General features: G+C 41.4%; 1 protein-coding gene across 2 annotated transcripts in view; it reads right to left on the bottom strand.

Annotated features, from left to right (window-relative positions):
* The window catches only part of LOC138635647 (cadherin-4-like), a 221,375-nt gene that overhangs the window by 65,523 nt on the left and 130,768 nt on the right, over positions 1–25,084 (bottom strand). For both annotated transcript variants that reach the window (XM_069723244.1, XM_069723252.1), the window contains one exon: positions 7,197–7,423. In XM_069723244.1, the coding sequence (XP_069579345.1) occupies positions 7,197–7,423 (227 nt within the window). The remainder of the gene's footprint in view (positions 1–7,196; positions 7,424–25,084) is intronic.

The raw sequence follows: 25,084 nt of genomic DNA, 5'->3' as shown, positions 1-25,084 counted from the left end.
GCAACAAAGTGCACAATGGACATCTCGTATATTGAATTTGAAAGACCTGATTGACCCACTCACACACACACATTTGTTCATCCTTTCATTGAAACGGTCTCTGAATAACCCATTCATTTGTTAACTAGCGGTTAGTCTTTCTGCTCATGATTAGAGATAAGGAGGTTCGGCAACAGAGCAAGATCATTCACACAAGTCTCTGCTTCCAGAACTGCTAAAGTAGTATGATACTAGCAGAGCAGGTACAGGTACATAAAGTGTGAACATACGTTGTATTAGGTGAATATACATTTTTTTTTAATGATATCTTGAGCCTTTGGGAAGTGCACATTTACTGTATGAAGTATGCCATATATGAGCAACAATTTGTGCAATCATGCATCATAGCTGTGCAGGATAGAGTTGGTGTAAAGTATCTGAATTCCTGTACGTATATGTATGTGTGCATATGCGAAAGAGACCATAAACTTTCGACTTTGTCATTTACAGCGGGTATAAAAAGCCTATTAACAGAGAGCATGTCTCTAGGTTTGATTTATAGCCTTTCTCAGCAGACAATGACAGCTGAGTCACAGACACACACTTCAATCATACTGCATGCTCCCATCATGCAGCTCCCTCAGTCACGCCTTGCAGGCAGAGAGAAATGACCACCACAAACCTGTCTTTTTGAAAGATGCTCAACTAAGGAACTTGAAAGGAGCCCATTTTCAATCTCCTCATGAACATTAACTCACCCATGAGTCAGAACAGCTACATCAAATGCTGAAGCTTTGAATTGCATCACTGATCTAAATCAGCGTCCTTATGGTGAAATACTGCAAAACATATTGATGGCGAAAGGTGTACAAAGAATGTGAATCATTACAAAAGCTTCCAACATGGGTACAAACAAACAAAAGTAATTGCAAGTACAGTGAGAGATTTTAAAATGTGTATCCCTGAGGTAGTTAAGACACCCACGGTAGCTCCTTATGTTCAAGTATAAGCCTACATTTCAGTGCCAAGGTTACGTAGTATCCACACTACTACATGTTTCAGTGGCTTAAAGTAAATGTGCTTTAGACAGTGTAGAGATCCAGAGGTTATATTTAGGTGAATATCTGGAGAGTTGTTCAACAGTAAGCTCACCAACATATCTCAGGGTTACAAGCAAACATGTCAAGAATTCAGTCATGAACATCATTGCTGAAGCTATGCATCAGTTGCACTCTCTTCTCTCAATCACGTTCCCCTGAGCTATCCCTTGCTCCCATGCCCCCCCCCCTCCCTCCCACCCTTCCTGCCCCGTTCTCACAGTGTCATTGTTTTTCTCTGTCTCTCCTTCCAGTCAGTAGGTCCTGACAGCTTGTCTCAATAACAGTGATTCCTCATGCGCTGGGCTGTGTTAGGCTGATGGAGTACCAGCAGGTAAAACAACTGTGCAAAGTTTCACCCACCGAACACTGTTACGGCCCTGACAAATTCCCAGTTCATGTCTTTGTCATGTCTCCAGGATCATGAATGGTGAGAGTAGATTAATTCAGTCAGCCTAAATATATAGAGGGTGGTTACTATAAAGCCAAAAGTCAAATAGTTTTGAAAAGAGAAAGTAAATTATCAAACTGAAAGTATAAAATCAATTATAAAATAGAGAAGGGGTTAGAAAGACTAATGAATAAATTAATAATCTTAGTCAACCTTAAAGATCTACACATCATTTTGCACTTATAGGAAGAGTCGATGGTGGACACAAGTCAATTTCCAGTTGTCCAGTGTCAGTATTTTGCTGCTTAGAGTTTTAGAAACACAAGAATGAGACACTCCTAAGATCTGGTAAAGCAATGATTGATGTATACTGTATATTCACCAATATGGCAGCAGCTTTGTCTGTGTATTAATACTAAAACAAGGATAGCAGCATCAACAGTAGTTAGGTACCCACAATAAAACAAAGTACACTGTATTTACTCAAATATTATCTTTACAAGGGTATATTAAAACATTTATTATTATTTATCTGCTTATTGGCTAAGGGAGTTTGTAGCCTACAGTCCCGAGTTACAGAGATTGTGAGGTGATGCAAGACAGGGTGTGGGGACAAAACAAAACAATTGAAAACCACTCACCAGAGATGACAGAGAAAATGATTTCATTACAGTAGAGGAAACAGTGCAGGCAGAGGGTGGAGAATTTATGTCCATGTTAAATTTCTGTATGCCTGGAAATGTGTCGGTGTGTCTATTCGTGTATTTACACGGATCCGAGTGTGGATGGGAGGGTGTTCATGTCAGGGTACAAGAAAAATCTCGGCTTTTGAATTTAGGAGACTGAAAATAAGAGGTTCAATCACCATGCATTTACATACAAAGAGGGTAGTGTTGTTAATACCTTTTCCAGTTTTTCATTTTATATGGCTTCTGTGAAATACATATCCTTACAGTTCCTCCCCAGCAGTTGACATTTGAGTGTAAAAATAAAATACAACACAGGAGCAGGCTGCAGTCTTGGAAGATGGCAATGGCCTCTGGCACATATTGAAAGTTGAAGGTCCTGTACGAAGCAGTCTATAAAAAGTGTTTTCTCTTTGTCTCTCACTGTTTGTTCTTGCTTGGTCAAGGTCCCTCAGAGGGTTGGCTTGTATCTGCCAGCGGAAACAATGCTTTCAAGGCTGACTTCATTAGATGGACGCCCAGGAAAAAAAAGCTTTTAAGGCTGCTTTAAAGAAAATGTGTCAAGCAACCCAGCATATGGTGTGTATGGGTTTGTGTGTGTGTGGGTAGGTGTGTGGGGTGTGGAGGGGCAAAGGCTAAGGTGTCATATTCCGTTTCATCAACCGAGTGCTTTGTTTCAGACATCTTGCACGATGCAATCCAGGGCACTTAAAGTAACTTGGCAAAAGGACAGGTTGTTACACAGGTAAAGAAACGTGGTGTAAGAGGAGCTCATATGTTAAATTGAAAGGAAAACAGGATGTGCTTCTCCACCTGGGCAGAATGGACAAGTCTTTAATCTATAGTTTACAGAATTTGCGCTTTCAAACCTGCATTAACATATTTTTTTTTTTATGGGCAGCAGATAACAGCTGTAAACAACTCTGACCATATTTTGAGTTCTTATGGCCATTGTGTTAGGCCATTCAGCAATATCAGCATTCTTTTGGGGTCAAATTTGTGTCCAATAATGTTGGTAAGTCCGATATTGACTCTCTTTTTAGCTCTTATTTTTGGTCGACACCACCTTTTGATGGCAATCTGCATGGACCCTCAGTTTCCTAGCTAAATGCTTCACTTTACAAAATGTTCACTGGTTTGTAGCCAAGTTTGTATACTGGATAGGCAGTATTTATAAAAAAAAATGTCTGCTAAAAACATCAGCCTGCATCTAAAAACAATGCTGATGAGAGTAGTTTCAACTTAAATAAATATTTTATCTGGTATCGTAACCTAATATGTTGAAGAAATCCTGAACTTTTTTCAACTCAAGATGGTGTTTAAATAGACATAATCATCTTTTTGTCACAATTCTCACAAAATGTGGTTTAAAGTAGTTTTTATAAATATGTAAAGACAAAAAATAACATACAATAATTTAAACAAATCTAAAGGGCGCAAATAACCATTTTGAGATGCACTAAAACAGAGAAGTGTATAATAAAAATGTTCAGTAGGATTCAATAAAATATCTCATCTAACTATAAACCTCTCCCAAAAGCTCAATCATACGAATAAAATCTAGCTTTACAATGTATATACAATATATATATATATATATACAGTCCCTAGTTACCACTTGAGGTATGGCAGCATATCCACGTTTGACCTCTAGGGGAGCTATAACTCCTGTAACAGACAAAATCCTGATCATACTCTTGATGTAGTTGATGTAGTGAAAGTAGTTCTTTCTCTTCATTATGGTCCAAGAAACACCAACACTCTACCTTGTCCACTTGTTACCAGTCTTTACAAGTAACAGACTAGCCCCCCAAAACACATGTTGCCATATTCCATGTGTGCTGTGCTGTGTGATACATTCACTGAAACATGCACCTGATCCGCTGCAGTCAGTCCATATTCAAAAGACTAACCTCTGCCAAGCATAACATGCCTGTGTGCGCAAACAGGGTTTGTCAGCAGAGCGAGATGAGACAGATGTGAGCTGGTTCTGGACAAATGTATTCTTTTTCTTCAGAGAGAGGAAGGCTTAGTGAGGTTGACTGCAGGGGATGGTTGCCCCACATCCCACCAGTGCGATGAGGGGAGGCAGAGGTGGAACGAGACATGTTTGGGATGGATTGAGGGGGATGAGGAATAGTTGTCAGAAGCAGATGTGACCCCCTCCACCCCCCCCGCCCAAACCCCCTCCCCCTGCCTAAATAAGTCATGCTCCAGATCCTTTTATCTACACATGCTAACAGGTACTAGTGAGTTCCCTGAGGATAAATGTAGAGAGAAAAGGATGGAGGAAAAAACAAAGAGACAGAGCTGTGCCCATCACTGCTGCAAAAGGCTTAAGTGGGCTTTTCTCTTGCCATGGTGTAATGCTGATCAAACCCTGCAGCTCCGGTTTGCTCCTCCTTATTCACACTCACAGATAGAGAAAAAGTACAGGAAGGTGATGAAATTGATTAAAGGAGCAGGTTAAGCGGAGATGTCTCTGCACTTATCCAAACTTTTATGAAAGATGGAGGGTAAGGAGCAGAAGCAAAATTGTAGTTAGATATCAGAATCTTTAATATCAGCCTTATAGATTCTAGAAATTCAAAGGTTGTGCTATTTCTTTTAATCCAACACAGAGAAGGCAGACATTCCGTTCGCCTGCAGCCCTGCACAGATTAAACCTCAAGGCTCCTAATATACAGACACTTTATGCCCTGAACAAAGACACAACCACACATCGACCTTTGACAGCAATGAAAATTTAACGCAAAATTAGCACAATTTACACTTGATCCAACATAAAACAACATTCTCGCACAGTTACCAGACACACATGCTTATGCACACTAGCGTTATGTGAACAGGAGTCACTGAGTGTGAAATGGATGCGCCCCCCCAGCCCTGGTGCCATCAGCCTTAGCCAGCTGGCGGTGGTCCCAGCTCTCCCCCTCCACGCCACTGCCTCCCTGAAACCCTGCACGCTTTGATATCAGCCAGCCCCTGGCGACCCAGACATCTGGAAGTTATTATTCAACAGAGCACACCACAAAGCGCCATTTCCATAATGAAACATCACATTTTGTTTCAGCGCCCTGCTTTCTCCTGCTGCTCTCATACATGTATGGTGCAACTTGTAGCATAATTCTGACTTCTGACCATGTCTAGCTCTTTCATTGTTTGTCTGTCTATTCATGCTTCCTCAACAGCTCCTTATAAGTTGACTCAATGGAAAATAAATTAAAACAGTCAGTTGACCTTAAACTATCTGTAGTTTCATACTGAAGCTCATACCAGACATCTAGTGGATCACTGAAACTGACTTGAATTATAAAAGTGTGAAAATAAAAAACAACGTAGTCAGAGCCAGAACAACATACTTGTCCTTACACCTACATCCATAGATCCTTTGTTGCTAATGTCTCACTGTCTACTGTTGTATATGATTCTATGACTTTTTTCTCTTCTGTTTTCTGCCTGTGTACACAACAGAGCAAACCCACCTGAAAACTTATTTATTTGTTAGTATTAAAAGGTCTGGAAATCTTAATAGCCGAAAAACTACTTAGAAGACTCAGAAAACATCAGACCTCCAGTCATTCAAAGACTGCTGGCATCAGAGACATTTTTTTTAAATTAATTTTATTTTCATATTTTGCTGAAAACAATATAAAAAAGTTTACTGTTTATTGTCAAGTTAATATTAGCTCAAGAAAAATGACCTCTGAAGTTGATCAAAATGAGAAGATCTCTCTAGTTACAGATGGACCTGTAACAGTGACAGACTTAGCATCCTGGCCTCTTATGAGATACAACCACCCATGACTACAAACTGGAGTGAGGTAAGTAATGAATGTCCGTTTCAACATTTCCAACTTTCCAATTAAATTTTGTTCTATTTGTTGATACACTTACTAGTATTAGGGGATGAAAGGCAGTCAAATAAAGCAGTAAACACAGCACTTACTTACTTAACTTGATATGGTATACACTTGCCTATTTACACATCAGCAGACATATGGCAGCATTAGAATTTATTTGGTGTTTCTGGCGAATGTGCATGCAGTATTCACCCTGGGTTTTTTTGGCTCTATTTTGGGTCTTCACCAACTCTCCAGAGAAGTACAGTATATCTAACTAGTAGATGCCTAATACTCCATTAATTTGGCCAGCTAGCAACTAACTTTACTTGTTTGCTGCCACTGGGCAGGGGGTTTAAAGCTTTTTTTTTTTCTGCAAAAAATAGCTGTAAACAACATGTGAATCCCAAAAAAACAAAATAATGAGCTGAAAGAAGCCAGAAATTGAGCAACAATTCTCTGTGGCCACTAAACCAACACCATTCACATTGTTGACAGTCTATTTAAAAAGCACTACAAAGTGTCTATAATATTGTTTGGGACTTTCTTTGGCTGGGGAGTGAGAACTGCTTACTACCTAAACCTAACTGTGCCTGTCAAGGCTAACTAGATCCTTGCCAGTCATTATATCTTGTAAGTGACATGTTTGTCTCAGTTAGATTTGGTCTCATCAGGAACGTATTGGCCAATGACTGTGTGAAATGTCTAGAATGGCACTGAGTTAGTGAACACAGTCTCCATTTCATTTGTGTTGTCATTGCCTCATTTGATTAACACCCGTGTTCAAATTGACCATCAGACCCGGCCTCGTGGTTCTGTAGTCGTGGGGACAGTTAAACTTAGGCTGCTCAGTCTTTGCCTGACCTCTGACAGCTTTTAAATAGAGAAGGAAGAGCAGAGGACCCCTGGGGTATCCAAGGCACAGGATGTTTTCCAATAACAGCTTATGGCTGAGGGGAAACGTACCCTCCCCCCTGTGGCAGTGTGATTCTATCACTTTTAACCATGTGCTACTGCAACTTCTTTCTACTCCAATCTCCCCCCTCTCTCTCGTTCTCTAAAACCCCCAAGGAGTTTTGACCTGATTCTTGGCTGTTACCATCACCAGACCACTGGAGAAAATGTGATAGGAAGAAGAAACTCTGGGAAGATAATTGAAAATTTAAGCATGATATTTGTGTGTGCCTGCGCTCGTACTCACCTCATTTTCATTTCGCTGAGGTGTTGGTAGGTCAATCAGTGCCAGTTGGACCACAGTCTCCCACACTTGTGTGTGTGGACCGCTCGCTGTCAGTTTGAACTGGACCGGTTCATCCAGGCTGGCTCCCTCTCCCCGGGCAAAGATGGATCCATCTGTCCGCACACTGAAGTTGGGGTCACTGCTCTGGAAAACCACAGCTTCATTTCCCGTGCAGTCATCAAACTTCACTGTAGACAAGAGAATGGAAAAGATTTTAACATACAGTTCGTTAAATCAGTTACAACGAAGAAAAGAAAATCAGCAAAAATTATGGCAGGTAGGTATGCAGTGGATGCTGTTCTAACTCAAAAAATATGCAAACACACGCACAGTACACCTGCAGTGCACACATCTCAGCAGGACGTAAATAGTCGAGTGACTACCCTTCAGAAAGACTGTATGATTGTGCCCAGTTTGCGCTGCTGCATCTTGCCATTTAGTCTTCATTCGTTAAAAGTTAAAAGCGTCGCTGCCAAGTGATGTTATGTGCCGTTATTGTAGAGGAGATGAAACATTGGCCTTAAAAAAGCTTGTACCTGAATTTATTTGCAAGAAGACCAAGCAATATGTCTTGTAATTAACTGTTAGTCTTTAACAGAAGATCTAGTTGTAATATAACTAATACATTATTTTTCACCAAAGTTCCAATTTATTAAAACAATGCAAAACACCTAAGAGGAGATGACATATTTAGGGAGTAATCTGCACAGAATGCATGTATAATATACTCATATAGCCTACTCTCCTGAAATATTGATTCCACTTGTGTTTTGGCATCCAACTGTACTGTGCTTTTTCCCGAGTGACAAATACTATGCTTTTAGCTTTTAATCTGCAGGCCAAATCGCTGTACTTCTTGTCTTTCTCCAGTTATCTCTGACAGCTGGACTCAGCTCTTCGCAATGAGGTCATCTGCCTTCACCATGATTGCCTCACAGGTCGTTTTATCCTCTTCTTTCAACAATTTGTGTTCACACTGATGAGATAAACTGAAGGCACATACGAAAACCACAGTCACAAACACAATACGGTGAAGCACCCAACACGTCACATCACCATCTCACTGTAACATATTTTTTTAGGGGAATAGCTTAAGGAGGACTTTAATGGTTTCTTTGCTCCATCGATGGCCACGTTCATTGTGTATTTCACACAAACCAAACAGGGGGAGGTAGGTGTGTGTGTGTGTGTGTGTGTGTGTGTGTGTGTGTGTGTGTGTGTGTGTGTGTGTGTGTGTGTGTGTGTGTGTGTGTTTGGGGGGGAGGGTCTTCTGTAAATGATTTCCATTTCATTATTATGTAATATTTGTTACTGTTATAAATATAAATAAAACAATTCTGTCCAATAAGCACCTCTTTTTTCCCTGAGAAAAATATATTTAAAATAAATAGATTAAAACTGTGATTCAGTTTTACCAGTTAGGCAAAAAAGATTAAACAGAGGTAACCAGCACTTTCCACAAACTATTGACCATAAACAGGCAATACAAACCAAAATGTGTTCCTCCTCTGTCATATTAAATTGGCACTGTAAATCAGCGTTTAGGGTGCTTATAAAACAGCTCATGAGAAGGTGAGTCAGATGAGTATAGTCCATACAGGCCTCCCATGTTCACTTCCTTCCTCCCTCTCGGCACCTGCAGCCTTCCCTCTTGGGGATTATAATGTCTAGACGACATATCACAGAAAACCCTGAGCTGAAGGCCATAAATCACTGCTGTATCTTCTCTTTCCTTCTTCCCACGTCCCTACAACAGCTGAAATAAGGTTTCCATGACAGAAAGTAAACCGTGAGTAAATCCATCTTTTTGTTGTCTGGCCTTAAATACGCCTGTGATCATGTCAGTATCCTCCACTATGAGGTCAGATGTCCAGACAGCCACTTAAAGCTCAGTCAGAGGGGACGACACTTCAGCGACACTCTGTCCACCGAGTATAGAGGGTGCTGCACAAGTGTCCTGGTCTAGACTGAAGTAAACAGGACACAAGAGATGGATTACAATCATACAAGAGGCAGAAAGCCTCTGCTGTTCATCAGATTGTTTCTCTCTTTGTATTGCTGATCATACCCCAAACAAACCTCTAAAAACCTTGCTGCCGTCTTGTGTTCGTCTCATTCACTTTCCTTTTTGTCTAATCCCCTCTCATTTCTTTTCTGTCTTTATTCTTGCAGATTTTCAAAGATTATATTTGGAAGGTGGGGGCGACAATAACAAACACACCAGTTGGGAAACATGTGTCTGTGCAAATATAATTTTGGAAGGCTGCCTCAATATATTAACAATGAGAAGTCAAAAATGTAACTCGAAGCATGTTTTATTTTATTTGTAAGTGCTTGTATCTGTAAAAAATTCAAACATCTGCACAAAAAAAACCCACAAGCAGCAGGTGGTCTGTTGCCCCCTTTCCACTGTCCTCCAAATTATTGTCTCCTCTCTCTGAGCTCGGCACATGGCCAACAGTGCAGCAGTATTGCGGTTATGGCTAGTAAAAATACCTGTAGGCTGAGGCTTTACACTGGGAGAAGGGTAATCAAGGAGGGGTATCTTAATCTAAAGAAAATGTGTACTCCTAGATCTTCACTACCACGTAAATAGGGTTTATGATAAAAAAAATAAATAACAGGAAATAGGGTTAGCTTTTGCCTGTGAGGTCTCTTGAGGTGATAGCACATGCTACTCTTCAACAATTTGCTGGTTAAGAAATACGTATAAACGTGAAATATAATAAAGTCCACGGCTCTGTTGTGTGTTCAATTGTGTGAGACTGTCTGGCCGTGAAAAAACACCCCATACGTCTTTTGTGCTGGCAGTTTATTAAGGTTTTAAAGTGAAGGGATCTCTAGTCGTTATATGAATAATTACAATCTGGTATCCCAGAGAGGTGATGCAGTTCCGGTGCCGTCTATATAATGTGAGTTTTTCCTTGTTAGAAGGAGGTTTGTTAGGTGGATCATTTCATACAACAGTGGTCTTGGGTGCAGGACACTGGTGTTAGCTTCCCGTTTCCAACCATGAGTCTAAACAAATATTAAGAGCCGTGTTTATTGTTGCCATGCTGACAAAGGTTGCATAAAGGAAGTTGTAACGTCAAGCCATTTTTTTTTTTACCCAAATTGTTATCTTTCCTTAAGCCTACCCAAGTAGCTTTTATGGCTAAACTGAACTGGGGGCACTAATTTCGAAAGTGTTCCTGTGGATTGTGTTTGAAGGTATAGGAACAAGCAACCTATATGACCGTATTGAAGGATTTGTTATCGTTAATATATAAAAAGCATAAACAACACCTAAAATCTGGTTGAAATGCAACTTAAACTAATTTGTTTTTCCTCAAAAAAAAAAAAAAAGATAGTAAAGTCAAAATTCATGAGCTGTACACTGTATATTGTAGGTGTATAATCAATCGGTGTGTGTGCGCAGGCATTTATTTTCTATGATTGTCTGCATGTCTTCACAATGACAAGCTGAACTAACTGCACCAATACCCACACGTAACTGGAATGACAGGCTGCACATACAGTACCCAGAGGGTCTTGTTCTTGCACCAATTAAAGAAGAAGACAGTGCCAATTTTACCCCTCTATCAACACACACACACACACACACACACACACACACACACACACACACACACACACACACACACACACACACACACACACACACACACACACACACACACACACACACACACACACACACACACACACCTCTCCTCTCTCACTCAGTTGGGTCAATACTGCTATAAGAGAGATTATAAAAATCGGCCAGCAACAAAGCAATGGAGCCCAACAGCACAGTGCTGCACATTAACAAGTGGTCTAAAGCACTGGGGTCCAGGTTGTGCATTGATCTGGTAAATAAGACAGACAACCATGTGTGCCAAACAGCCAGCCCAGCATTTCTCCACCATTTAATCAATATGAAAAGTCACTCCCTGAAATATTACAAATTCTAGCATGCTAAGCGTGTTCCCACACAGGAAAGGAATTCATTTAATAATTTATTCATCACGAGTGTCTGGATGACAGTAAAATGATGCCTTGTGTTTTGCTCAGATGACATCACAAATCAAAGCCCATCATCACTTTTTTGGCCAGTTTTCTCACTAAAGTTCCTGTCTCCCTCCAACAAGACAAGGACAAGGAGGAGAGGAACACTGAAAAGAGATGTGACCTTCTTGTGGTGTTCTCTGGACAGCCTGACAGGAAGTAGCTGACAAGTGTTGAAAGGGAAGTGAGAAAGGGATAGAGTCAGGGGAGAGCAGAGGACAGGGAGGAGGCTGAGGAGTGACAGAGAAAAGGTAAGATGCGAGGCGGGAGAAGGGAAGGACAGAAAAGGAGATGGATGAGAGGATAGAGAGAGTGTGGAGGTGGCAATCAGAGAGACAGAGAAATGAATGAAAGAACATTAAAGAGGAAAAAAGGAAATGCAAAAAAGCTCATCGGCAGTTGCTAGGGTGGATATCTCCTGAGGCAGCACAGTTTATTGCTGCAGGCATTTAAATTGTTCAAAGTATGGTGCACTGAATGCATCAGATGTCACCCTGCCCCACAAAACAATAAAGAAATCACTTTTACCAGTAGTGGATCCTGCTGATCTCTGTTACAATCAGGCGCATTGTGGACTAGAGAGGACGAAGTGGAAAGAGTGTTTGGGTTTGTGGATGTTGAGTAGGAGGAGTGAGGACTGGGAGTGGAGGTGGCGGTGGAGACAGGGGTTGGGTGGCGGATGGGGGCCTGGCGCTGGGCTCCTGGCTCAGTGAACTGGCTCTCTCTCACACACCCACATTGGAATGGATGGGACGCTCAGATGGCTGTTTAAATAGGTTAATTGGGCTGGCCTCCCGAGAGATCAGGACAGATGGATAGATGGATAGAATGAGAGAGGAGAGAAAGACAGAGCAAAAGAGCAACAAAGGGAAAGCAATGGAGCTGAGAACTGGAAACTGAAGGCGAGATGAAGAGATGGATGGTGAGAGAAGAATATGGCCACTGATCACAGGCACCATGGGGAGTATGCAGTCTAATCAGAGTGGAGCAGAGCTCTATAGTGGGCAGGGCCCTCAATGACTAACTAAACAGAGCCAGGTCCACTGTCCACTACTGACGGACTATGAAGGGAGAACAAACTTGTAATGGAAGGCTGTGTAAAGCAATACTAGAAGCCCACCGGGGACACTGTTTCACTGAAGCCAATCATGGAGAGTGGCTCATCTCTATATGCTTCAAAGGGATGATGGCAGCAACCAGCTCGAATTACAAAAATGCAAGCACACAGAGACAAAGACTGAGAGGGACCATGCACTGGACAATGAGTCATTTCAAACTTTGTACTACCATCCAAAAATGTATATCAAACCAAATTTTCCAACATTCTTTTTATAAACGGAAATGGAGAATGGATTCATAGTACAAAGCACCAAAGCATTAAGTATTACATAAAACTAAAAACTGCTTATCAGTCAAATATGAATCAAAGCAAAGCTTGTTGTATTAGCACAACTTTTCAAACCTGCTTGTGTTGGTTCAGTTATCTGACTGTTTCATGTTTTTTTGTGTAGTTTATGTCCATATGCACTTGGGAAATTCACAGTGAACTGCAGTCATGTTTGCCAACTACAAAGGCAAAACAATTTCAGAAAACACTTTTAACAAGGTGAGAGTGTTTAACTCCTTCAAGTTCTCAAAGATAAATGGAGCTTCATTTGGTTGGGAGGAAGTAGGAAACTTGTGACGGAAAGATATTTTTTGTACCCATCAGTAGGTATAACATAAGTGTTAATTGCGTGTGGGAATAAGATTACCTTTTAGAAATAATGCTTCTATTCTGGGCATTAAGGTGCGTTTATACCGTAGACTGTATCTGAAAGTGGATGTAGTTTCCGGTTCTGAAAAATTAGGCCAATGCCGAAGTGTTTTTACCATCCCACCAATAGATGTAAACAAAGGGCATAAGGATAAATCACAACCTGATTGGACAGTTTTTATAACATATATTTTGTGACGGAACATACCAAACTCGGATAACTTCTAGAACAATGCTTTGTGCAACATAGCCTCTGTGTTCGTTTAGACATCTTTGCGAGTTGCGTTCATTTTTCTATTGTATATTTGGAAGTGGACTTCCGGAACACTTGGGTCTCGGTCCGCTTGTTTGGATTCAGATGGCAGTGCATACACTTGTTCTAATGAACCGCACTTACAGAACAATCGCACCAGAGCTCATTTTAACCGAACCCAACCTGATGAGTGTGGACAGTCCGTTAGATGTCTACTTGTTTTAAATTTCAGTCATGTAACAGCTTCGTTGTTTCCCAGTTTCTGTTCATCTTAACTTCCCCAGCCTTGCTTATACAGCAGCCCTGTGCTACTGCAGTCAACTGTGTACCATAAAGTGAATGTGGACTTGTGTGTGTTCTGGATATGGATGGCCTGTGGTGTCTTATGTAAAATTAAGCAGCTTTACTCTGTGTTTTGTTTGGTTGAACACCGATTCACTTTACTTCACCGCTTCACTTTCTCTGGGTGAAAATCCAAAATGTCAGCATGACATATTAGCCTGTGGATAGAGCCTGGCAACTTTTACCCCAAAAACACCTCTCTCGGTTTGCTGTAAAAATCCAATCTGTTATTGTTATTGTTTGACATGAACTTTTAACCAAATGAATGAGCGATGTCTTAGATAAAAGTCAGGACTTAAGACAAACACAAAAATACTAATAGGAGAGTGGATGCACACTGTTGTATAAATCCAGGGGCATGGCTGCATGTGTGGAGGTCATACACCTCCTCAAGACATCTGTGTTTATTTTAAACTGTCAGCAACGGGTAAACACCAATTAAGAGAAGCTGTGCATGGACAGTGTGGTGCAGTTTATACATATTATTCATCTGACTTGCATTTAATATGGGTTATTAAACATATCTTTGAGTTACAGTACAAAGTACAATTTGTCATTTAAAGTCACTTGAAATTGTGCTGGCCATCTTTTATTTGTATGTACTACTTGCCAACCAGCTATATAGCAAAACATGGGTTGGGTCCACAAGTCATATTCAAATAGTGGTAGACAAATGTGATGTAAAACTACCTAACTAGCCTACCTGACCATCTACATTGGCTCTTTTTAGAGCTGGGAAGCTGTTGCATGGCTAATCAAGGTTTGATTAGACATGGCAGACAGGCTGATCTCAGAGCTGCTGGAGACTTGGCATGCGTGCAGCTAGCCGATCAGACTGAAACAGAGAACATCATTTTGTCTATTTACCTACTCTAATATTGCCATGCAGATTTGTACTTCTGTGTACTTCTGATTAGTGAAACTGAACAATCAACATTCGTAGATACAATAACTTAGGGCAGCGTTTGAATCTGCTAAATCTGACGTTGTGGGGGCTGGCTTTATCTTTGGTAGGAAGGAGAATACTTTTTACTAAAATTCAAGAAATAATGTGCCGTGCAGCCTTACACTAAAGTGGAATATAATTTAGAATTGTGCAAAGGTTATGCCTTGGATATATCTTGAGGTCCCTCCTGTAAATATCAGTACAGTATGCCAGAATGCAGGGTTGCATACACTCACAAATCAATAATACACAGGGACACATTCACATATTCATAGAGAGACCAACCACAACAAATTTATTTTTGACTAACCAACATCTCTCTAATGACTCATTAGTATGCCCTCCAAACAAGCACAGAAGTGCATGATTGGCCCTCATCAATTCTCAGGCATCTCTCCCAGCAAGAGGAACTGAACTGGTGTCAGGACTCCAAACAATCCCAGCATGTTATTACTTGTATGACTCAACATGGCACAGCTAATATGAACACATAATGAAAAACATGAGTCTCCCTCAAAAAAAATAAGGAAAGTGGTTTACATGAACAGAACCATCTTGACTTCTAAAGGATGTCCAAAAGTTAAAAGATGTGGCGACATCTCTAGTACTCATCTTCTTATAACAAAAAAGATTCATGCGTGCTTCATTCTGTATTGTTTTCATTAAACATCCAATTCCCACTTCTTCTCGTCAGCATTGCATGCCTGTGGTGAGATATGAGAAATGTAAGGCAGACAGAAAGAGAGTGAGGCAGCAATAGACAGAGAAAATCAAGCCTTTTGGCAATTAGGCCAAGCTTTAGTTTTCATTAGGAGAGAGGGCAATGAAAGAGAGAGAGAGGGATCAGGCAGAATAAAGTCTCTCCCAGGAAGAGAAAAGCCCCTTTGTAGAACAAAAAAAAAAAGAAAAGGAAATACAAGCAGATTGAAAGTAAGCACAAACTTCCCCAACTTTCTTGGCAGTAGTGTCTGCTCTGCTGGACCGCGGGTTAAGTTGCCGTGGACCACACATACACAGACACACACAGTTAATGCAGTCAAAAGGTATTTACACAGAAAACCACAGCTCATATCCATACGCTCCTCTCGTTCCCTCACAGCAGTCATTTGGCCTTTTACCCTGCCTTCCTGTGGTTGTGGTTCAGTATGTTTTTTGAATCGATAGTCTAAAAATTCAATGATGGATTTGATACGCATAGTATAGGTTAATCGTTCCATTGAGCCTTGGCCCATATTTTGCATCACTATGTACTAGTGCAGCACCTAAAGCCCTGCAGTGAAAGATCCAATACAGTCTGACCAACAGGACTTAATGCAGAGGAGTGCATTGGACTGAGTAGAGCGTGTATGTGTTTGAGTAACTGGTCTGGCATCTGCAAGGCTTATTAGAATGAGAGATGATGATGAAGGTGGTGTAAATAGTTACATGAGGCTGGAATAAGACTGAGGAGGGGTCGTGACTGTATTGTCTTTGAGAGTTTACCCTGAGAGTGACTGCTGCTGTCAGCAGTTTGCATCAACATGGACTCTGTAGGATTTGGATTTGCTTTCATGCATTCTAATTGTCACTAACCTTATTCCCCTTTTTTTTTGTCTGTTCAGGCCATCCTCAAAAGCCACCAAGACTCAGGTGCTTATTGTCTAGGACAGCCATCTCAAGGTCAGTACATCTGTGTGTGTGTGTGTCCTGTCCTATCCAACCCACATATCTATCAGCGTCCCTTGGAAGAGCTCCCAGTCACCACCCAGTCCCAATTCACCACACAAAGCCTGCATCTCTTAAACTTTTTTGTCACACTGGAAAAAAGGATGACACATTCAGATATGGTAAAATGAAAAAAGGCAGCTTAGACCATTAAATAAAAAAATAAAAACTGTTTGAACTTTGCTTTTATTTCTGTGTTTGCCTGCAAGCATCAAATATACTTGTAAAGAAAAAGAAATCATTTTCATATTGTTTTCTGAAGCTTCCCCAAGGAAGCAAACAGCACAAAATTGCTTTCCCCAACTGCTCGAGGAAATACAGGCTGTATTTCTCAAATCTAATCAACATCTCTCCATCAGAACTTTAAGAAAATATTCTGTTTTCCAATTTTAGGGGTCAGAGCATAAAGCAAGGAACTCCCTCTAGCCTTAAACCGTGGAAAAACATACATGTAATTACACAATCTGTATGGAGGATAAGGAACATGGTTTTTCAGTATGAAGAGGTTATATCACTACTTTCTTTCACTTGAAAGATAGTCATCGGGCTGTGATCCCTGAAATCCGGGGGCTGATGGTGGACTAAGATGGCTGAACCATGCAATTAGTGGTCCTGAAGTTTCACTGAGATAGGAACTGAGCTGAAAGTTCAACTAACGGGCAAATCAGTGAAACGACTCCGAGAACAAGTAAAAACAGCAGAAATGCAGGGAACATGAATTATCAAGTGATCGTACAGCTGTAAAATAAGGAAGTCAATGATGCATAGGCTTATCGGCACATTGAATTTTGTATTTAAAACTGCATTACTGTGAATGGATTTCTTAGTTTTAAAGTTTCAGCTGGGTCTAACTTTTTCCCATACACCTTACACTCCAGAAGTTTAACAAAAACATACACATCTTGTGTGCGCATCAAAAATTAGCCAGTTTCTGTCATCTTGTCATTGCAAACATCGCTGAAAAGGCTGCTAGATAAAAGACCAAACTACACTAGTACTGTAAAGAATTGCACTTAGCATTAAACTTTTTTTTTTTAAACTATAACAAACCATAACAATGATCTTTCCCTAATGCCAATTCTTAAGAGATTTAGGATTACATGTTACATGGTCAAACTCAATATGCAATTTTTTTTATATCAATGTTACTGCAGCAAACACGGAGGTATTGCCTTTTGTATTCTATGCATTCTTGTTACCATTAAAAACCTGGCAATGCAACTTGACCACCAACATTAACATTGGAGTGAAGCTTGATTAATCACGCGAGGTAATTTGTCCGATTTCAGGTATGTGTTTGGAACTACAAAAGGCTTCCTACAACTTTTTCACTCAGTTAAAAACATATATTGAACATATAAGTAATATGTTTACTGACTGAGATCTGATATTGCAGTATGATATCCAATTGTGGTGAAAACAGTATTATTTAAGTTCCACTGCTTGGTTGAGATTAAGAACACATCATGGGCTGCTTTAGTCCAAAGTCCACCATGACTTGAGACATATTTGCAATTAACCAAAACCATGACCTTCCCCTCACATTAGCCAAGTTCTATTGTTGACTCAACCTAACCACAAAGAGTTTGGATGCAAACCCTGGTTTCTGGTCTGTTTTGAGTGCTCTGTATGCACACTGCAGGCTGAATGTATTAGAGCGAGCAATTACTCCATTACACCAAAAGGTAATTTGGAATCAAAAATGGAGTAGAGACGTAATTTCTAGGAAACAGTGTTGGTGCATGTGTAAGTGAATTGAGGAATACGTATGTGTGTATAAACGTGTAAGATGCAGTACAGTGTCATAGAACAAGCTAAAGGAGAAGGAGCTGATTACTAACAACATCTTCCTGAGGGCATATGTGTAATTATGTGCGAGTACATGATATTTTTCTATTATGTAGCACCACTGAACCCTCTTGAGGGCTGAATGAGGGCTCGCTGACTGATGGGTCTTAAAACTGTCAGCTTAAAGTGTTTTAGGGCTAGTAGATGATAACAGGATAGAACCCATTGACTGACCAAGGCAGGTGGTTTAATTGTGTTTTCGTGTCTACATGTGTGCGTTTGTGTGCATACACACAGGTTGACAAGTCCAAATATCTCTCATGTAGGTGAACGTGTGAAATACAGCATCGCTTTACTGCAACTGTTGATAAGGTTTGCACTGATATGCTGAGCCTGTCAAGTAACATCTAAACTCTCCTCTCAAACACGCACGCACGCACGCACACACACAAGCGCGCACATGGATCCACGCAACACATGGAGAGAATCACATAAGCTGGGGGCTGAAAGGCGGCTGGCAGAGAAGGACTCCCTGAGGTACAAATACAGACAGCAGTGCTGCAGCCCACCCTCTCCCCTACCTCCGAAAAACAAATGCTCCAGTACACACAAACAAACACACATGCTTTGGAAACAAACTGACATGTATCATTTGTCAGTGTCAGAGATGTGGCACGAACCTTCATTGCAGCTATCTGTTGTGCAATCTAGCAAGTTAGAACCTTGAAGCTCTGTTGGGAGTGGTAATGTGCTGCATGTAGTGTGCGTCTCTGAGAGCAAGGCCAGCCCGTTGTTTTTAGTGCGTTTATATGAGAGATAAACAGGCAAATAAGCACGCATGCATCGGTTTGAGTTTAATGTGTGTGTGCGTGTGTGTGTGTGTGTGTGTGTGTGTGTGTGTGTGTGTGTGTGTGTGTGTGTGGTCTCATATGTTTTGTGTGTACAGGGGAAATAAATTAGCACTGCTAGCAGGTTGCTCTGACAAGTCCTGTTAATGAGAACATCCTCCAGAGCCTTTTGAGCCGGGGAGAGAAACCAGAGTCCGTAATCATCTGTTCAGCCTGGAAGATGGCACGGAGGGGAGAGGAGGGTGGGGGTGAGGTGGTGCTGGTGGTGGTGGTAGGGGGTGGTGGTCTGTAGAACGGCAAAATGCCTGCACAATTAGTTCACACCATCTGCAGAAGAGGTGCTAATGTCTAGTTGAAACTGAGTAGTGAAAAGGGAACAGCAAAAAATTATTATATCGAAAAGTAAGACCCCAACAGGAAACATTAAAAAACGTTCCATATAGATAGCTGCATGTCAACTAAACCTACATTTTGCATTTAGTCTGGACATTTGCACACCAGGCGTTCCTAATACTAAAAACGCATATGACGCTCAGAAGTCAGAAAGCCTCTAGGCAAACGTGCTTTTGTGTTGTACAGCATTGTAGCAAAGACAAAACTTGCCAAAGGCAGGTTGTCCCCATAGGGTCTGTGACAGCTCCATTTCGAGTGAAATTGAGTTAAACATGTTATGACAAAGCTGTAATATTGTACTGAAAGTCTGGAGTGTGAAAGAGTACACGACTTCAATCAAAGAGTCCTGCAATCTGATTGTGTGCAAGTGTATTGTGTGCATGCATCTGTATGTCAATGCACCTCTGTGAGTGAGTAATGAATGTATGAGTTTGACAAATGTATATCTGTGCGATCAAACATGTGCACACAAACATGACTTTGTGATAAATTGCCAATTTGGCCACGGTTGACTCACCTGCACCTGGCTTACTGAGGCAAAGCCAACTGGCTCCTCGTGAGTTTGGAAAATCACAAACCAAGTAGAAGAGGGGTTTAGGAATGCATGAGGCGCTCCGCTCTGTAGCATTACCATGATTCATCTTCACAAAACTGCAAAAGCTTGTGATAATCGCTTTAGCTAATCCTTGCACGCTTCGGGCAAACAAGCAGTGAGAGAGTGAAGGGGTGGTTCTTTAACCCTGGGGGGGGGGGACTGAAATGGGTGATGGTGCTAGTGTGGGTGAAACATGGTCAGGGTGAAGATGTGTGTGTTTTTGATGTACCTGTATGTGGGCGTCATAGCATGCCACCTATGGTCCTCAAGTAGGTTAAATCTGGGTTTAATTCAAAGCATGGAAGCTGTCCAGAGCAACTGATGTTTGAAGGATACTGGAGCCTGATTATTGGACAAAATGAAATGCATGTTTGTATTTGTGTGTGTTTGTGTGGGTGATAAGCTAACCTAACAAACTGTGCATGAATTTCTTTTAGGGGACCATTTATGCCTTTTTATTTGATAGTACACAGTATAAAGTAAAAGTCGGGTTGGCTGGGAGTCGAACCTGAGACTCCACGAGAGCATTTCAACCCATGTTGGCACACAGCTACTGTAACCGCTCCACCACCTGTGTGTGTCTTTGCATAGATTCAAGGTCTTGGCTAAATCTCTGCGTGCTATCATCTCTATCCAGGCATATCCATCATTATCTACCATTTCTTTGACACAAACATTGCCTCTCATTCACAGTTCTCTCTGGTTCCAAAGTCTCACCTGTGCAGCTTCTATTCCTAGACTTTGGATATCTCCAATAGAGCAAAAGCACAAAGGTTTATACCCAGACTGACACCTTCCTGGGATATGGCCTATAGACATGGCCACAGGATCACCTCATTAGCATCAGAAGGTGCTCTTCTCCCTGACAAGTGAGACTTCACTGCACTGCTCTCACAAAATAATGAGCAAATATAACCTCTAATGGCTAAATATAGGTAACTATGGTCCCAAGAGACTTGGTGCAGAAACCATATACTGCGAGAGGTGTCTTAGGCCTTTCAAAGTTTTGTTGCGGTGTGGGCGTGAGGAGTGTACAACTAAACAAAAGACTTTAAGAGGAGGAAATGATGGTTGAACAGTGTTTGATGAGAGCTCTTAGCCTGTAGCTATAGCGCATTAGGCACAGATGAACCACAGCCAGCTCCCACACTGTTAATGTGGAACACATTACAACTGCACAATGAGTTATGATTGCCATTAAAAAGCAAATGATTCAGATTTCACAGCTGGATTTAAAGGGCTGCTACTGCTGTGCCCTGTCCTCTCCCATTCCTGCCCACGCTTACTCCGCTGACACTCTGGTGACAATCACTCCACTACACTTGCCTTGCTGAGTCTGTCTACTCACATTTGGCAAGCATTTTCACTGGTGTGAATGCAAATACAGTACGTTCTCTTTTGATATATCGGCCGATGAACCTACTTGACTTTGTATGGAAGCAACCTTAAGCTGTAAAGGACATGATTACAGAGACTGCATGTACCACAACAGATAACACAACATGAGTCTGGATCAATTTGTGCACCTCACAGACTCTTTCAGCCCCCTTTTGGACTTCACTGGGTGAGCTTAACCTCCTCTCTCTTTGGAAACAGCCCAAATCTTTTTCTCTCTCTGCGGCTTTCAGCTAATAATGGCATCATGCATTTTGGTACACCATGAGGGAGCCCTACATGAGGACTACTGGGGAGAGAGAGGGGGAAGAAGTGGGAAAAGGTAGAATCACAAATGAAGACCTCTCTTCCGAGTGCTCTCTCTGTCTCGCCCACATTATCTATCTCTCCCTCTGGGGCCAGGAGGCTAGCTGTGAAATGAATGAGAGTCAAAGCGTGGGCAGGCACTAACGCTAAGATAATGACGCCGTTTTGTCAGCCCTGGCCTAAAGCTCCATCTCTTGGCACATGAAAGAGGCGAGAGATGACAGGACAGTATGGCAGAGGAGAGGCTATGAGGTTTTAAGCCAGCAGCACCGAGCGTGTTCCTCAAATCTACAGGCGTTTGCCGTGGACACTATAGAAAAACATTTGATTCATACCTCTTATCCATCCAAACACAGCTAACGGGCTGTGAGCGCTTCCACACTGTCAAGGTTGTCAGTGGTCAGAAACCTGAACTGCTTCTCTCCATCCACACCACAGTGAGGGAAAAGTGAGCAATTACCTCCCCAGCAGATGAAATGAGAAGTAAAGTATTTGAGGCAGGAGATTTTAATGTGGACCCCTGTGAGCTGACTTCGACCACTGTCGAGAAAATAAAAAGTGGAAACCTGCATTTTGTTATTAGTCTGCAATTTGGACTGTGAAAAGTTAACCAAATAAAACCATCAAAGCAACAATTGGTACTAATTACTACTGCTGTTCAACATCAGAGAAAACAAACAAACACTGCAAATATTAAATACGTTCTCCACGGGTTAGATTGAGGCTCATTTAGTTGAAGTCCTGCTAGAATGTGATTTGTGGCTGCGAACGCCCATGCTGTGCATCAGATACCCAGCAGATGCTTAGTTACAACTAGACCAGTAAAGACAACACTTAATGGTACAGTCACGCAACCAACCGGGACGGGGGAGGGACCGCAACAACGATAAGCTGGGAGAAATATCATAAAGTACAAAGCTTTGAAAACAGATAATTAGATATGTGACAACAGAGCACAATAACAGTGTCAGCAGGGATGGAAATGCCTGCATTGCATGAGACAATAGCACAATGCGCCTGTCTGATTAACATATATCATTTTCAATGACTGACTCAGATTTCACATCTCATGAGTCGCTAATATGAGTAACGATGACAAGATAAAGAAGATAAAGGTTTATTTTTCCATCAGTTGCTGAGTTTTTGTCAAGTTTCTCCCCGAGTCATTGGGTCCTCTCCCTCTGTCACATCTGATCGCGGACTGAGCAACAGAACAGGAAAAGACAAAAGTCCTGTCAGTGCTTCATTAGGTTGCTCATTAGGAAACTGGCTTGTATATTCACAGATTCTCCACGGCTGACCATTTGAGTCAAAGCTAAGTCATCTCTCTTGCTCTAGCCAGTAAGGCTGACGGCTGGGGGTCAGTCGGATCCGTCATTATTAGTTCCGTTACATTTTGTCTGACTGGTTTGGATCTAATGACCCAATCCTGAGGTCAGACAGCCTCAGGCCCTGTCTGCACATCTAACTGTGTCGCCGCTAAGACACAACTTTGCATTGCATTGTTGCTGTAAATCACTTTCTTGAATTTTGTTTCATGACCCTTGCCTGCAGGCTCCTGACACCACAATTGGAAGTGAACCACGCACTTCAACCCTTCATCTGCCAGAGCTTGTTTTCTGTTTATGATCCGGCACGTGGCTCCATCATTCATTGAGCTAAGCTAAAACAAAAGAAAACTTGACAATTTGCATGACTCCTTTGAAGATTAAGAGAAAATCAGACATTACTGCTGCACACATCACTTATATGAGATTACAGGGGATAAAAAAAAGTTGGCAATGAGGTGACAGCGTGAGACGGCATTAATGTTTGGTGGGTTCGGTCCCAGACAGTCCTGGCCGCGGTCAAGGAAGGACGAGCGGAGGAGGTGACACTACAGCCAGAACAAGCTTGCTGTCCTGGTGTTTGACTCCTGTCTCTCTGGCAGCCAAGCTACAGGCTCTACATACAAGCTTCCCTCGACATCTTACTCTAAACACTCCATATTCCTCTAAATAATTTTGTAAACATAAACCTCACTCATTTCACATTGCCTCTTGCGCCAGACATCTTTCACTTCTTCACTCAGCCTTAATGTATTTTTCTGCAGTTTCCTGAAAGTGTGCGGCCTTAAAACAAAAGAACCAAACTGTCTCTTTGTGTGTGCATGTGTTGTCGTTAAGCCACCACAATACATCACATGAGCCTCACTGCTTCTTCGCACAGATTCTCTAAAGTCTCTAAACTCTAATGGAGCGATGAACACTCAAAATGTATTCCTTCTTTTAGTGCATGATGGTGGCAGCAAGAGGTTCTTAATACCTACTAAATCTTCTGTAGGTGTTCAATGGTAGTCTGGCATTTGTGAAAGTCATACGATTCACATTATTTTCAGATTCATCAAACCACTCAGTGACCCCAGAGCCCTGAATGGAATAATCTGCATTTGTAATATTTCTTTGCTCAGTTATTCAAATGTTTCCTTCAATTTGTCAACTACCTGTTCACAGAGAAAAAGAGAGGCAAACAAACACCAAAATAAACTCTTTGTAGCCTAATAATGAGGGGACAGAAGTTACCTACAGAAGCCTATGTATTCATTTTCCATCAGAGTAGACTAGGGATGGTATAGGAGAGCGGGCAGGACTTCATCAAAATGTAGTACATATCTTGGGAGAACAATGCACAGCTTAGTAATGTTATTTGAAAAGAGGGAAATAATAAATAAAAGGATGAAGTAAAATAAATAAAGGAAGGAAAAAAGCTGAAATGATGAATGGCCAAATTGGTCAGTATCACCTGCAATAGATCCTGCAGACATTGAGAGGAAGGATGAAGAGAAACATCAGGAGGCAGGAGCTAAACAGCAGGTGCAAATGCAGTTAAAAGGCAAGGTCAGAGGTGAAGGAGGACTGTGAGTGATTAATACCCCAAACACTGCAGACACACCAACACACGCACACACAGAGACAAATAACTTGTCTCTTTTTCTTCCCCTTTCGGTAGGTCAAAGCTGTTGCATTGTAGCACATTGAACTAAAAAGTGAGGCATTTCATTACACAGAAAATAAAAACATCTTTTAACGGGTTGATTGTTAATTTTGGACACTCGAACCTTCTGCAAGGTTACATCGATAGCGATTATAAATTGAAAAGTCATTTTCTCCCACAGTCAATGATAAATTAAATTACATTGGAAAACCAAGTCCCCAATTTAAATGGTTTTTCACACTTAAATGGAAATATTGAATAACACAATAAAGAACTGTAGAAGCCTAATTTGTGTGCTCATTTGTTTTTGTGTATTTTGCTAGCTTAATCTCTCTTTTCCCTTCACAGTGGGTTAGAGCAGTGCCGCACACTTACGGAGACATAATGAGTGTATCTTTGTGCCATAATTACTGGGTGCAACACAAACTGTCGATACACTTGAAAGGCTGAGCTTTCACACACACACACACACACACACACACACACACACACACACACAC

The sequence above is a fragment of the Brachyistius frenatus genome, unplaced genomic scaffold, assembly GCF_029030835.1.
Source record: "Brachyistius frenatus isolate BFR_SWC_R1_liver_20210118 unplaced genomic scaffold, ASM2903083v1 Contig_6, whole genome shotgun sequence".
Lineage (NCBI taxonomy): Eukaryota > Metazoa > Chordata > Actinopteri > Embiotocidae > Brachyistius > Brachyistius frenatus.
The sequence above is the reverse complement of the archived record's forward strand: the minus strand, read 5'-3'. Positions and strand labels throughout refer to the sequence as shown.